Genomic DNA, 16,575 nt, shown 5'->3' with positions numbered 1-16,575 from the left:
GTTTGGCATTCCTCTACCGTTCTTTCCTTTAAGATCATACATTTTTGCTGTCTTTTCTTCTCTGCTGTTACAAAATATTGCCTATTTCAACTGTTTCTCCCTTCACAATCTGATATTCTAGGGTGGCCGAATAAGTCTTTCACGTTCATTCGTTACTGATAATATTATTGTTTTAATATTTTTATATTAGAATTTCTAAACCCATTTTTTCGCTTCAGGAGTCTCTCGACCATGTGGTAGCATCTGTTCCCTCCGTACAATCACTCTTTATTTCTCTTATCATCTTGTTTTTCTGTATCATAATTGAAATTTAAAATTATACAGTAAATTTTCTTGACTTTTATGTCCTCTTTTAAATACCCCATCATCCAATCTTATTCTCATATTTTCTACGTAAAAATATTAGGCCTCCCCTTAGCTAACGTTTTGTCAATAATTGAAAATAAAATTAATTATTTTTTTTATCATACTTAAAAAGAAAACAGAATTTTTTCCTATAATTTTATTGTTTTAGAAATTTGCTGTTATTTTACATCAAATATAGTAATCTTATTAGGTTGGGTATACTATTCACAACTTCTTAGAAGATAATTAGATTCAAAAACAGGAGTTGTAACATTATTTTTTCAAATAGCCCACTTAGAGGGCACGCTTAATCAAATTTTTAGCCCATGCTTCTTTAATTTTTCTAGAGTGGTGTTTTTTGTCTTCTTGAGTCCATTTTCTCCCTCTTCTACAAGTGAGTTTTTTCCTCTCCTGAAACTCTAATTCCTGCATTGTTTTTCTGTATGTTGCTCTGTGTTTTAAAATGTCTGAGTCTATTGAATTGTTTACAAGGTCATTGTCTATTTCTAAAGCCAGTTAATCTTGTTCTTGTGAGTGTTTAGTAGGGTGAAGATCTGTTTTGTTAGTCTGGGGTTCTCCATTCTGTATATGTGTCCATAGAATTGCAGTCTTCTTTTCCTGATTACATCTGTTATTTTTTCTATTTTGGAATGTAGTTCTTGGTTTGAACTTTGTTTATAATCTAGTCTTGTGTTGTTTTTTGGGCCTAATATTTTCCCTAAGATTCTTCTCTCTAACATTGTTTTATTATAAAACAATTTTTTTTTTCCTAACGAGGGTTATTTGAGTGAAAATAATTTTCAACCTTATCATAAATTGAGATAATAAATTACTTTTTTAAGTAGTCGTGAATATAATCATATACCTATCATTATATTCCTAATATCAAATATTAATTATATAAAATCAGAAAAAGTTATACTAACGTAATTTTATAGAAAAGAAGCTATTTCACCTACTTTTGGATTAGTAAAAGATTGAATTTGTGTAAATTATTATAAAGTTTACAGTTAAAAAATAGCAGCAATTCTGGCTACCGAGGGCTTGGCCCTCGGACTATTACTCGGAAAAAATTAATTTGAACATTAAAGTATTTAAGTATAAAAGTAAAGAATTATTTTTTAAAAAATATTCTATTCTGAGCAAAATGTTGGAATAGGGAAACCATGGGTGACTGTATCCGTATCTCTCCACCCCTTGACAAATTGTAACCAAAATAAAATGCATCAGTAATTACTTGTGCCAGAAGTCATCGTACAAAATAAAAAAATGGGAAAATACCGTCTGAAAATATCAACCAAAACTATAATTGACGAAAAAAAAAATAGAAGAAAAAAGCTTCTTACATCTTACTCTAAATGAAATTGCTCAAATACATAAGAAAAATGATGATATGCTAATGTAATGGAATCATATAATTTGTACTAGAATTTAACTTTGCGTCCAGAAACGATAAATAAGAAAAATTTTTTTGCTCCACTCCCCCGTATGGGAGTTTGAACAAAATTATTCACCTTCAGAAAGTATCTTAGCTACGTAAGAGACATTAAAGTATTTAATGTCTCTTATATTCAGTATTAAATACTGAAAAAATTGTTTTTTTTTTGTTAGAGAGAGTGATAAAACACACACTTTCTCAAAAAAACCCGACAAAAAAATTTGACCCTTTAATATACTTTCCCATATTTATATTGTATAAAGTATAATTATATAGTGAAAAAGTATGTATCTATATAAAGGAACATGTTGTGAGCGATTCATTGTCAACGCCTAACAAAAATCTACTAAAGAAAAACTGATGAGAATTTGAACACAAGTTCTTCTTATAGTGTAAATGCACACTAAGAAAGGATTTTTTGGATTCTGAGTTTAAAGGCTTAAAATGGAGTCAACTTGATTTATGGTGTGTATAATCTTCATGTAAAGATCTAAATATAAATTTCTAGGTTTTTCGAAATTCGATTTTCAAAGAGGTGAAGAAAAAAGAAAGAAAGGTAAATTTCCCTATTTCCAACTATACTAAACGAGATATTTACTAGATAGGAGCTTGGAAATACTCTTCAGATAAATATATAAAATCTATTTTCGGGTTTTTTGAATTTTGATTTTTAAAGGGGTTTGACGGTTTACAGCGCGGCGGTTCAACCAACACAGCCACTACCATTATTACTTTACGTGCGATGCGACGGCTGCACCTGCCTCCGGTTACTTGAATAAAAAACATAAAATAAAAATAACTGACCGTGACGGGAAACGCAAATAACCTTATAGCGTGGGCGAAGCCGCAACGCTATATCAATAAATGTATAAATAAATCAATAAATATATATTGTTTATATATATATTTTGTTTTTAGATGTGAATATAAGTAAATTCTTTTCAAGGTCTTGAATAGGATAATTTAGCTTTGGTAGGATAAGGATAAGGATCTTGAATAGGATAATAGCTTTTCACTTACACTAATTACTTGGGAAAGAATTAAGGGCAAGCTTTATGCGAATGCCATTTAAGTTTAAATTGTACATTTACCTGATTTTTGCTTACTTATATGTTTTTATTTAATTTTTTTAACAGCAAAAATATCGAAGCATTATAACAAAATTACGTCTATAATTATTTTAACGGCCGTACAGATAGATATGTTTTTGGTTTTATATAAGAATTTGCCTTTTAATATATATAAAACTCGGGAAATGATAAATTAAGTTAGGTTAAAATTCACAAGAGGCTCTTTGACAGAAATTCCGAGTTTAAAGCAAACAGATTATTGTCGTATATCGTCCGTTCGTTCGTTCGTTATACTGGATTTCAGTGTTTGAGTTACTCATGCGAAAATTCATCGGGAAACAAATATTAATTTGTTACAGTATGGCTCGGTATTGTTTCAAAATGGAAAGCCTTCTCCTGAGGGTGGTACATTATTAATGTCAATTTGTTAGAACAATATGAAAAACAAGAGGAGAATATAATGACAACGATACCGTTGGTGTTTGTGGCTGTACTCAGGTATACGGCGATCATTCGACTGGCTTGTACTATGCTTCTCTTGTTTACTGGGAAATATCAACTTTTCATGTCATGCCTTAACAATTACATTAAAAAAGTTAAACTGCTCGGTTATAATATAATTTTGAAACTTATTTAATTCTATATAAATTTTCGTGGTAATAATTAATTATACTACTTATTTATATATCAACTGGGTGATCCCCAGTAGCAGTTAAAGATGGATAACAGTAAAGAGTTTTTTGCATGTGAAAAAATGTCATGCCAGACTGGGACCCAAAGCGGGCACTTACAGATGAAAGATAGAGAGATGCTACGATTCCTCCACGAAGATAGGCGGAAAGAAAGATTAGTTATAAAAACACACACACATATATATAAGCACGATACAATACGATTAAAAAATTGTGTATGTTTATCCTCGTAAACTTGCATATTTTTCTGCTTAATACAACTTACACTAGTATTAATCGCTTAAGTCAGTCTTTACCGTTTTTTTTTTGGTTCTGGGGGTAAAAAAAAGTCTTTACCGATAGGTTTGAAACTTAATAATTCGCTTCGTAATAATTATATAAAAATGACAGTGTTCTCATTCTACGAGGGTTTCAATAATTAAAGGCAAGTGACTAGAAAAATTATTTATTCAATAATAAAGAAACTAATGCTACTTGTTAACATAATGACCGGGGCTAGGTTTAGGCGCTTGTTCCATCTTTCTGAGAACTTTCTTATTCCAGAGATATAAAATTATTCACCTTGTTGTCTGAACAATTCTTTTACCGAATTTCTGATCCGCTCATTGTGTCCGAATTCGGTTCCATGTAAAACCTCTTTGAGAACAAAGGAAAAAAATTTGATCGTGCGAGATCGGAACAAGCTGAACGTGGCATCACTTACTAACTTTAGTTTGAATAGGTTCTTACACTGCCTTTTGAGCGGTGGGGGGGACAGGCGTTATCATGCAGAAGAATTACTCTTTATTGCGGATTTCATTTTATTTTGTACCATGTGAGAATACTCACTTTTGATTGAACGTTTTTCTTACAAATATTCTCAATAAATTGGCACTTGAAGTCCCGAAGCACATCATTAGCATCACTTTACCGGCTGACTCATAGGCATTAAATTTTTTCAGAAGTATGAACCGTCAAACGATTACAATATTGCGTGATAAATTTCCAAGACTCCACGAAACTGAAACATAACCTTGTTTCCTATATCATGCGATCTAACACCTCTTAACTTTTAGCTTAGAGGGCTTTATGAAAAAACAAGTTTATGCCAATAAATCATTAACAGTTTGTAGGCTGAAAGAGTATATTCTAGCAGTTGTTCATAGAATAATACCGTAATTATGTGAAAATGTGATGTAGAACTTCCTACTCAGAAATACATGTGTGACTAAAAACTCTTAAAACAGAAAGTAATAATAACAGATCTTATAAATTATCTTACTAAGAGGTTAGGTAACTTATTAGGTAAGAGAACTTACCTACGATGAGTACTTAATTTGTCTCTTCTTCTCTTCGCCTATTAAAGACCCACACCAAAGAATATATAATGTAAATGGATACTAATCATGCAATAATAATTTTTTGTTTAATATGGCTCCATTATGAATGATTTACGATAATAAAAATAAGGAAGACAGAAAATTTTGAGTTCAGAAACAATATTTGTGGTACAGTAAAGAGGGTCATTCAGTGAAGAGGGTTTCTATGAGGAATTTGAAGGTTCTTTTTCATCAAACAATGCACTCACTGCTTACCTTATTAAAATTTCTGTACCAAAATTGTTCGAATTTTGCTAAGAGATTCTTCCACATTTTCCTATTCACCAGATTTAGTACCTTCGATCTATTATTTGTTTCCAAAAATGATGCTTGCAGGAAATAGATCTACTCGAAATGATGTAAGATATTGACAAAACGTCTGCCTATTTTGAAAATTTTATTTAATCATTCTTTGAGAGTGGGATTGAAAACTTCAGCAGCCTTAGACTAAATGTATATATTTCAAAGGAAATTTTGTTGAGATTATTCCTTTTATGACCATGTTATTTCGAACTTTATCAACTCACCACAATTTGTATGCCTCTATTCTTTTTATTTCTGTTTTTTTTTATTTTGTCTATGCTTCACTACTAAAAGCATCACACTCCAAATTAATATTTTGTAAATTTTTTTTTAACTGATTGATATGCTTGAAGGCTTAATTTAATTAGATTTTAATTTAAAGATTTAAAGACAGTTACTTTTTTACGGATTGGAATACTAGATCGTGGATTTCGTGTTCTTTGATGGTTGGGTTTCAATTTACCACACATCTCAGGAACGGTTAACCTGAGACTGTGCAAGACTACACTTCATTTACACTCATACATATCATCCTCATTCATCCTCGAAAGTAATACCTTACGGTTGTTCCGGAAGCTAAAGAAAAAAAAATTGGGGGTGTATGTAATAAAAATTGCCTTTATTTTTTTATAACAGCAATACACATGTTGCTCCTATTTGTATATATTATACAATAAGTATTATAAAAATTATTATTTTAGTATATTTCTAATTTAAAAAAAAAAACTTTTTTTTACTTGTAGCTAGAATAGCTATATTAAAGGGTAAAGTTTGGTGATCATATCAAAAATGGGGTATCGAGTTTTTTGTTTACGTTTCATGGTCCATTTACTTCATACAGACACGTTTCCAAAGGGGGGGTACGCCAAAGAAGTAGTATAAATAATTTGATTTTTGACTGCGCACACACACACATATATATATATATATTATATTATATGGTGTATAACTTATAATTATTTTCGTCTTAGGGGTAAGCGGACAAAAAGGTTTGGAGATCGCTGATCAAGGCTCTAAAATATGCATGTATTTATGTGCAAATGTTTATACGATGTGTTTCGCACTGTCTTTGGTCTTATATTTCGAGATTGATCAAACCGATTTTCTTCAAATAAGGCTCAGGTAATTCTATATATGGCGCCATTGATCATATTACATTTTTTTCAAAATTCGTTAACGGGATGGGGGATATCGCGAAAAGCAATTTCGATTTTCTTCAGAGGCATTTTAGTGCAAACTTAATTAAAGCAAATTCATTAACTTCAATGCGTATATAAATAATAAAAATTTAAAAAAAAATCAACCCCCATATCTTAAAATTGATATGTATGTTTTTTGCTGTCTTGCTCTATGTCCCTTCGGTTTAAATGTTGTTCAAAAATGTTTTGAAAGTTTATACTTATTATTATACGGAACTATAAAAATGTCTACGATTGTTTGAAATAGATCCTGGATCAACATGCTGAAAAGTTTTTGAAAATTTTCTATTTCTTATTTCAGGCACTATTGAAGGCGGTTGTCGACTAAAAGAAATTTTAGCAAATTTAAATTAACCTATAAATGAATGTTAATTTTTTTTTTCTTTTTAAATTTATTCCCCACCTCTAAAACATATATATATTTTTGGCTCTAACTCTTTTAATTTTTACAATTACAAATTTTTTATTTATTTTTCTTCATCACTTAAAGGGGTTTTAAAATTAAAAGAGCTTTGCTATATTATATTCCGGACCCAAAATGAAAAGCAATTTTTTATTCATTATATTTATTTTTGATGTTAAGTAACTATTTTCCCGGCGAAGAACCGTACGAGAATTTTTTATTGGTAAAAGGGCGGTTGATCGTCAATTTTTTCGGCAGACTTTTTTCCGTAAACGGAATTTTATTTCCAGAAAAAAATGTCGAATATTCAGCGTTGAAAATATTTTAATATTGATTTTATTTCGATGCCGTTTGTCTTTGTTATTCGTCCTTAATACGTGTTGTTTTTTTAACATTTTTTGTTTACAAGATTTTTTTGTTATAAAAAGTAAACGAGTGGTAGTGTCACTGGACACCCGATTAAAAGCAATTAAAATATAAAATGGCGGAGAATCAATTTAAAAAATTGCTTATGAGTTTGTTGTCGGAGAAACAACCGTCGGAAACGGAGAAAAAAAGAAATTGAAGAATACTGTTTTGAAGAATACTGAATTGAAAAAGTGCCCGAAAAGTTTTTAAGTAAACGATCTGCGCGAAGAAGCCTGTCCAGGATGCTTTAGATGATGCCGTTTCCTTGTGATTCAGGCAACAGATAATCATTGGGGTACCAGTGTCGGGCCCTATTTTGCAAGAAAAGCTCTTCAATTTGACAAATAATCGAACGGTTCACATACATTTTCTACCAGCAAAGGCTGGGTGAAGAAGTTTAGAAATCTTCACGACATAAGACAGTTAGCTGTATCAGGGAAAAAAATTATCTCCCGATACTGACAACGCTGCTAATTTTATCAAAAATTTTCTGTTCTTGTTCAGTCGGAAAATCTGTTTCCAGAACAAGTACTTAATTCAGATGAGACAGGATTGCATTTTAGAATACTCCCATCGAAAACACTAGCATCAAACATGTATGTAAATTGCATAAAACATGCAATTTACATACATGTTGGGAGAATCATGAAATTCAATTAATCAAACAATAATCAATAAATCATTTATATGACCAGAAATTCGAGTTAACAATCAGAAAATTTCGTGTACTGTGTCATCGAATGAGGAATTTGATGCTTTACTAGAAAATATACCAGAATGTGAAAATGTAAAGGAAAGTGAAGTGCATGATTGGTTAGAATCGGATTCAAAGGAACTAAATTTAAAATTCATGATGATGACCAGATTTTGAAAGTTGTGACAGAAATTTTGAAGTTGTGAGCTAATGAAATCTCCAGTAATGAAAATGAAAAGATTAGCCACAACGAAGAGTCTGTATTTCTGACAAAAGCGTTTCAATATTTAGAACAACGAAACGATGTTCATTTCCTTGACTTAACGTAGTACAAACTGGCGTGATCGCGCTTCTACGACCCGTGTTAACTCAGTAAAGATAAAAGAAGGTGACAGACTTTTTCGTTAAAAAATCAAACTAAGTTTATGTGAATTGATGCGAGGATGATTAATGACTAATATTTTATAATAAATACAGTAAAATAAAATAATAAATAATAACATTGTTTTATTAATTTTTAATTTGATATTAATACGGTTTATTGCCCTAATTCAAAAGCGAAACCTAAGGTCTCTGTTAACCGCTTTTTCCGTTATCCGAGTCGGTAACACCCCCAATTAGCTCGGTTAAAAGAGGCGCTACTGTATTTAAAAAAAATTAAGTAAATTTTGTTATTATTGTTTAAAATGATCCTGTAATTATGCGGTGAAGTAAAAATTATTTTTTCATGATTTCATAAATGTTTTTTTAGTGGTTTGTATTATTATAAATGTAAAGGGAAAAGAGAGGGTTAGTGCTTGTTTTTCCTTTTTTCAGAGTAGTTTTAGGCATTCCAGATTAGTTATATTTTATGATACTGGTTTTTCTTCACAGTTCTATTGTCAGGTTCCGATTAATTATAGAAATTCTCTTGTTCTTGTTAATTTAAAAAGCTGTGGATAAACTCACTCTGAGAAATAAATGCAGCTAGCTATAAGTTCCTGATTCATACACGCTGTATTCCAAAATATCATATAAATCTCAGTATTATTTATCTTATTTATTTTTTTTTTTAAAAGAATTTGTAAAAAATTCCTTAAATTTTGTGAAAAACATATAAATTGTAAGTTCTTCATTGTATTCTAAATTAGTTTGAAATGTGAGTAACTAGCCACAAAATAAAAAAGCTTTAATATAAATATTTTATTCAAATCTCCTAATACAGCTGATACGGTCGGCCCTCGATAATCCGAGATTTTTTAATCCAATACCTCCAATAATCCGACACATTTCATCTAACTGCTGAGGCAATTTATGTAATGCTACTATTTTTTTGTCTTTTTTTTATTTTACTTCCGACTTTTATGGACGCCGTCACAACTGATAAAACAGAGCCATGGCCGAGAGGTGAAAATGATGGTTTAGGTGAGTAGGCCGTGGTTACGTGGAATACTCTAATAAATTACAGTACAGTACTTCAGATCGTCGCCGACAACGTGACAATTAGCTATGTCTGCAGTTACAGCTTGGCGCCGCCGGCTGGCGACTTGCACAGTACCGGAGTCTACAGACGGCATTAAACTTCTTATAATATGTTACTACAGGTCTCAGTATCGCATGATCGTGTCCGTGTTTAATTGTCATATTCTTTTTAACGTGTCTAGTTTTTCTTAACAAGTATCCAGTTTTCCGCATGTTAAACAGTATCCTAACTTCGTTGTTTTTAGTTTTGAAGATGTTGAAACCATAAAAACATTAGCACCACATCACTCTCAAGTTTATTTCAGAAAGTAGAAATTCTTAAAAGAATTGATAAAAGAGAAAAAATGGGTGACGTAGCTTTACTGTACGGAATTGGACGTGCAACGATTTTTGACTTGCAAAAAAATAGGTAAAAATATAAAGATAATCAGTGGTAAAAGTGATCGGAAAACATTAAAATCTGATACATTCCCGTTAATGGAAGATGTACTTTATCAGGAACGTTCCAAACATACACCTCTTTTTAGCGAAATCATAAAAGAAAAAGTTAAGCTCTTCTATAAAGATATGATGAAGAAGAAGATTTCCGCGCAAATGACAAGTGGTTTGACAAATTCAGGAAACTATGGAATCCGTTTACTAACCACCACAGGTGAGAAACTCTTGTGATTTTACTGCCGTTGAGCCATAAAAAGAAATATTTATAAAGACTGTCCAAGAGTTGGGTATTGGTCTTGACCAGGTTCATAATGCCGATGAGACTGAGTTATTTTGGAGGATGCTGCCGAAAAAAAATTCGTCCATTGTGCTGAAAAGAGCGCTTCAGGTCTCAAAATATCGAAAAAACAAAATTACGTTTATGCCTTTTTAAAACACGAGTCGTACCCAAAACTTGAATTACTTGTTATAGGCAAGTCCAAACATCCTAGGGCTTTTAAAAATTTAAGACTTCCTGTAAAATATAGAAATCAAAGCCGAAAATGGATGGCAAGGATAGTATAATTTTGAATGGTTAATGAGAAGTTCGTGTCCTCGGTAAAAAAAATTCCTTAAACAAAGACACTTACCAAAAAAAAACATTGTTACTTTAAACAGCTTTACGGGCACCCAGATGAGGAAGACTAAAAAGTAAATATGGGTTTATCCGCGTCTTATTTCTTGCGCAATTTATCATTCAGCCGATGGAACAAAAAATTATTCAAGACGGTTAAACAAATTAAAAAAGGATTCTATTGTTTTCTGTAATGAGTAAATCGGAAAATACGTCTATTTTAAAATGTTTAAAAAAAATCTTAGAAGACGTCGGGTTTGATCTCTCACAAATAAGGGAAAAGATATATGCTAAAACAATAGTGTGCTCTTGAAAAAATTTATGGCAAACTCATCCTCTATTACATGTATATGAAAAACGCAAAAAAAAGCTGGAAAATGAACAAATACCGACAACATAGTGAAAGTAGTGATTTCAGTCCTGATGCTGAAATAAACGATGCTAGCCCAACTGTGCAGTCAGAGCAACTCAGAAGGACTGAGACAAGACGATATAAATGAATGGCTGACTGGAATTGAAGATGAAAATTATCAACAGATGACCGACCGGGAGATAATTGAAGATGTGCTGGATCAGAACGAAGACGATGATGACAACGAAAACGTGTGATGCCTTCGCGATCGATTAGTACCGTAGGTCACAAAAGTGCTTTGTGTATCAAGTGGGCTGAAAAAAATAAAGTGGCTGCTGCTGATATTTTAATATTAAAACGTTTGTGAGAAAATAGTTTTAAACTGTCCAATAAAGCAAAATAAACAAAATCCTGTTGACTAGTATTTTGTTAAGTAAGTAGTTAGATGTATTATTTTTATTTTCGCAATCAAATTACATCAGTTATTTAAATTAATAAGTGAATATGAAAGTATGTAACATTTTCTGTTTGTTATTCTATTGAAATTAGAGTAATTCCAGTAATCCGACAAATTTCAGTAATATGACACCAGAGTTGCCTCATACATGTCTGATTATCGAAAGCCTTCTGTAATTGAATTTGGTTGTCAACTTATACTTCACTTTATGTTTGTATTTTTAATTTTTTAGTTCATTTGTGTTTTTTCCAACAGTTTATTAGGCAAGATTTGCTGAGATTTTTGTAAACATATGATGCTGTTTCGGCACACAACCACCAACTGAATGAAATGAGATATGGAGGAAATAATGTGTAAAAATACATGCCTGCACCTTTATTTAAATTAATCTATGATAATATAATGTATCATGATTTTTTTTTAATCTTATTTATTTCATGTAGAAATCCTTGTTGATTTTTATAAGTTCATTCATTCAACCTTCTTATTACATGAACATTCTTTTTTTGCAGATCGTCCTGATGAAATAGATGTTATAAGTATTTGTTTATCTTTATAGATTTTTCTTTGCAATTATTTTGTAACAATTATTTTTTTTTTTGTTACAGACCAAAGTAGAAGGTCGTACACAGTTCCTGTCAGCTGTGTGTATGGGTTGTCTGGAAGCATGGGCCCCAGGTCGCCGCCTTAGATGCCGATATTGCAATACTCCATGGGATGGTTCTTCCCTAGTTCTTGGGACTATGTATTCCTATGACATATTCGCTGCCATGCCTTGCTGCACTGAACGACTTAAAGTAAGTTAATATTTTATGTTCTTTAAAATTATACTAGAAACATAAAAATTTGCAATAAAAGCCAGTTCTTGCTTATATATATATCTATTTCAATGTATGTTAATCTACAAGGAAAGCTATGTTAAGTTATAATACTCTTGTTATATTTTTAGATTGTTACCCAGGCTATTTCTAAATCTTCCATTTAAATAGTTTTACATAACACACTTAAGCCACACATTGAACAAACGTAGGGCTTTCTGAATTGCTTTTATTGAAACCTCATATAATTTGCGAGCTTGAGAGGAAGTTGCTGCTTTTCGTTCTGATGTTTTATGTGTAGAAATTACAGAGGTAGAGGTATATCAGATAATTTGCTGTTCTGGTAGGAATAAAACTCTGGGTTTTGATGGAATCATGATGGACCTCCTTGTTCAGTCTGTTGGAATCTGTGTTGGTACTTTCACTAGAATTTCTAATAGGATGCTGTTTGCAGGTAAAAGAGTGTTTTGAAATTGTTGTTTAAAGGTAGTGACAAGAACTCCACAGTGAGCTCCTCTAATAGGCCTTCTAACACTGCTGTCAGTTATTGGAAAGGTTTTTGAGAAAGTATTGCATCTTTGTATTACTGATAGATTGGATTTCAGAAAGTTGTTGGTAGTTTCAGTATGGTTTTTGATGAGGCAGGGGCTATTCTGAAGGTTATGAACACTGTTTCTTCTAGTGAGTTTGAGTATGTCATAAGTATCTTTTTGAACATAAGCCTTTTAATATTTTTGACATACATACTTACAATTCAAGATCCACCTCCTTAAAGAAAAGTCAGTAAAACTGCTCTGTAGTAATAGATTAGATATCCGTAACATAAGAATTATATTAAATCATGGTATTAATGAAGAATGGAATAACATAAAAGGAATATTAAATAGAGCGGCATATGAAACCCTTGGGTATTGGAAACGATTGGCAAAAGAAAAAGATTAATTTTTAGAATGAAGAGATGGAAGAAGCCATTAAAAAGAAAAGAGAAGCATGTACTAGGTGGCTCATGATAAAATATGAAAAAGACAGAGAGTGTAACAGTCAAAAAAACATCATGAAAAAGATTTGCAGGAAACAACAAAGTAAGAAATGGGGCTTATTTATAACAAGACTAGAAAATACAGCCACGGGTGATGAAACATAGCATATTAAGTAATGAAAATTCTAAATAGCAAGGAGAAGGATCTTGTGAAAATAGGAGCTTTAGAACCAGGAAAATTCTTAGAAAATTTTCAATAACTACAGATGATTAATGAACAGAATGATGAGAAGGAGAGAGATAATACAGTATATGGAGAAGTGGACAGGCTGGACATGTCAGAAATGCAGAAGGATTCGAAGGACAGCAATAACAGAAAGGCTGCTGGACATGATGGAATTGTGGTAGCGTTATTAAAATATACTTCTAGTGATGTGAAGCAGAGATATTTACATTTATAAAATATATAGTGGGTAAGGAAGGTCATCCCAAATGAATAGAGAATGGCTACCTGTCTTTAAAAAAAGGAGAAAGAAGCGAATGCAAAAATTATAGAGGAATAAGCCTGTTACCATCTGGTTATATAATATTTTCAAGAATTATAACACAAAGACTTAAAAATATAGTAGAAAAGATTCTAAGAGAGGAACAAGCTGGTTTTAGAAATGGTAGAAATTGTATAGATAATATATTTGCACTGAAACAGCTGTTAGAAAAACATCAGGAATTTGGAAGCGAAACACATACATTACATGTAGATTTAGAGAAAGCATTTGACAAAGTAATATGAGAAAAGTTATGGCAAATATTTAACAAGTGAGAAATTCCAAAACAATTCATAGGTATCATACAAGAAATGTACAGAAGCACCAAGATAGCCATTTCAGGGGAGGGAGATAATATAATTAAGATAAATTTAGGAATTGGACAAGGGTGCAGTATGTCACCAATATTATTTAAAATATTCATGGACGATCTTCTGCAAGAATGGATAGATGGCATGCCAGATTATACATATGAACTAAATTCTAAACAATTTCTTATATCCATGTTATTTGCAGATGATCTAGTAATTATTGCCAACTCCGAAGATCAACTGCAGAAGGCCTTCTTTAAATTGAAAAAAGAAGCAAAGTAATATAACATGAAAGTATTCACAGGAAAAACGCAAGTAATGGCTTTCTGTGGTAAATATATCATTAGATCAGAAATCACACATAGCAGGGAAATCATAGAACAAGTGTCACAGGTAAATTATTTAGGATGTAAAGTTTCAGTCTGGGGTGAATCAGATGTTCCAAGTAAAATTGAGAAATTTAATTACTATATGGTACCATAAAAAGAGTTTTGAGAAATAAGGTTCAGAAAGAAACCATACTAAAATACTAACAGCTTTAGTCACAGCATTTCTCTATGGAACAGAAACACCTGGTGTTGTATAAAACAAATGGAAAAAATAATTCAGGCTACAGAGATGAGATTTTTAAGAAATATTGCAGGGTACCATTCCTACCCAACATGGAAGAGGAACACTGACATCAGAAATGAATTAAATATCTATAACCTTAATGAACAAATCAAAATATACATACTAAATTGGACAAACCATATTGAAAGAATGGCAGAAGAGAGAATACCTACAAGTACACTTTACAACTATAAGATAAAATAGGACGCTAACCTTCTGCCAGGTCCTCCAAGTTCAAACCTCATCGATTTGGTCTAGTGGTGAACACATCTCTTCCCAAATCAGCTGATTTAGAAGTCAATAGTTCCAGCATTCAAATCCTAGTAAAGACAGTTACTTTTATATGGATTTGAATTCTAGATCGTGGATACCAGTATTCTTTGGTGGTTGGGTTTCAATTAATCACACATCTCAGGAATGATTGAACTGAGAGTTACAAGACTGCACTTCATTTACACTCATACATATCATCTTCATTCATTCTCTGAAGTAATACCTGAATGGTAATTCCTGGAGGCTAAACAGAAAAAGAAGAAAGGTCCTCTAAGTCCAGAACATCCAGACTCTGATCCAAAACACAAAGTCTGGCTGAAAGAAACTCAATAAACTTTTTCCAGTCTGCATGCCAATGCAGGAAACGACCCTGCTAAACTGGAATGTTAACATTGGTGGTAGCATTCACCCAAACAAACATTGGTAGGAATAAACCAACAGCAACATTAATGTTACCAACAGTAACATTAATGTTCATTCCACCAAAAAACTGATACCCGTCTACATTATCTGTGTAGGTGGGCAACTCACCAGGTATATTATATACCTGCAGACCATATTGGGCTAAAAAGTCCAATAAATAAATAAATTTACCACCATCATTGGTGAAGCTGCTATGCCACAAAAGTGATTTAGCGTTCAAATCTGCACCATTAAGGATTAGACTGGTACTAGAGAATTATAGGATTTTGTCCCAGTCCTCAAAATGACGATCAGCAGGATCTCTATATTGAAAATACGAACTTGCAGCATACTGATGCAAGTTCTGTACATCCACATGGATAATAACATGCTGATTGTTAGAGAGCTGTTGAATAAAGAAATAGTCAAGTTCCCTTCTGCACAGTACAGCAGACATGCTATCAGTACCAAAATAAAATCTCTTCCGACGTAAAAAAACTGGCATTTTACTGGAACAACAACATCCAACCCCCTATGTATGGCGATCTTGCCAAGTTCAATCTGTACAGTGTAAGCACCCTGTGCATTCAATTGCCCAATTTTAACCATCTAATGATATTGAATTGGTAATACATTGTGACAACCCTCTGATAACAAGTACAATCCTTACTATTCACAGAGTGCTTATGGTCCTTCTGAAGACATCTGCAGTTTATAGAAGTCAGGGCCTCCAACTTCTTAGGACACTCCTATTGTTTGTGTCCTTCACCACCACAGTGGCTCCCACTGTGTGCTCCCATAGTGTGCTCCACACTACCACCAGATTTTTACACGGTTGTATGTGTCCAAACTCTCTTTTTCCTTTTAGCCTCGGGAATTACTGTTCAGGTACTTTAGAGGATGAATGAGGATGATATATATATATGAGTGTAAATGAAGCGTAATCTCATACAGTCTCAGTTTGACCATTCCTGAGATTGTGGTTAATTGAAACCCAACCACCAAACCAGTATCCACGATCTAGTATTCAAATCCGTATGGGTCCAAACTGGCGGCACTTGAAGCAATGTTGAACCTTACATGAAAAGAGAAGTCAATAAACAACCCTCAGATATGAAGCCTCTAAATAGTTCAGGACTCATCTCAAAGACACTGTGGAAATGCTCTGCTTCACGCCGACCCATTTTAAATAACAGTCTAAAATTAGCCTTGAAGGCCGCCTCAGCCATCTGAGTATTCTGCTCCTGTATGAGAGTCATTAACTCCTCCTCAGATAGACGTCGATCAGTATCATACACGTTGACCTTACGATGCTTCTTCCTTTTAGAAGCGACTTCCATGTTGGTTTTACTGACCTTGAGGAAGTCGGAAGTTACTTTAATTGTCTCTTTGTTGTTGGCAACA

General features: G+C 32.5%; 1 protein-coding gene across 2 annotated transcripts in view; it reads left to right on the top strand.

The window, feature by feature from the left end:
- Positions 1-16,575, top strand: part of heca (hdc homolog, cell cycle regulator) — a 550,635-nt gene that overhangs the window by 524,636 nt on the left and 9,424 nt on the right. For both annotated transcript variants that reach the window (XM_075358855.1, XM_075358856.1), the window contains one exon: positions 11,840-12,028. In XM_075358855.1, coding sequence (XP_075214970.1) covers positions 11,840-12,028 — 189 coding nt within the window. The remainder of the gene's footprint in view (positions 1-11,839; positions 12,029-16,575) is intronic.

This window comes from Lycorma delicatula, chromosome 3 (genome assembly GCF_047948215.1).
Source record: "Lycorma delicatula isolate Av1 chromosome 3, ASM4794821v1, whole genome shotgun sequence".
NCBI lineage: Eukaryota > Metazoa > Arthropoda > Insecta > Hemiptera > Fulgoridae > Lycorma > Lycorma delicatula.
This window is presented reverse-complemented; position numbering and strand designations above follow the sequence as displayed.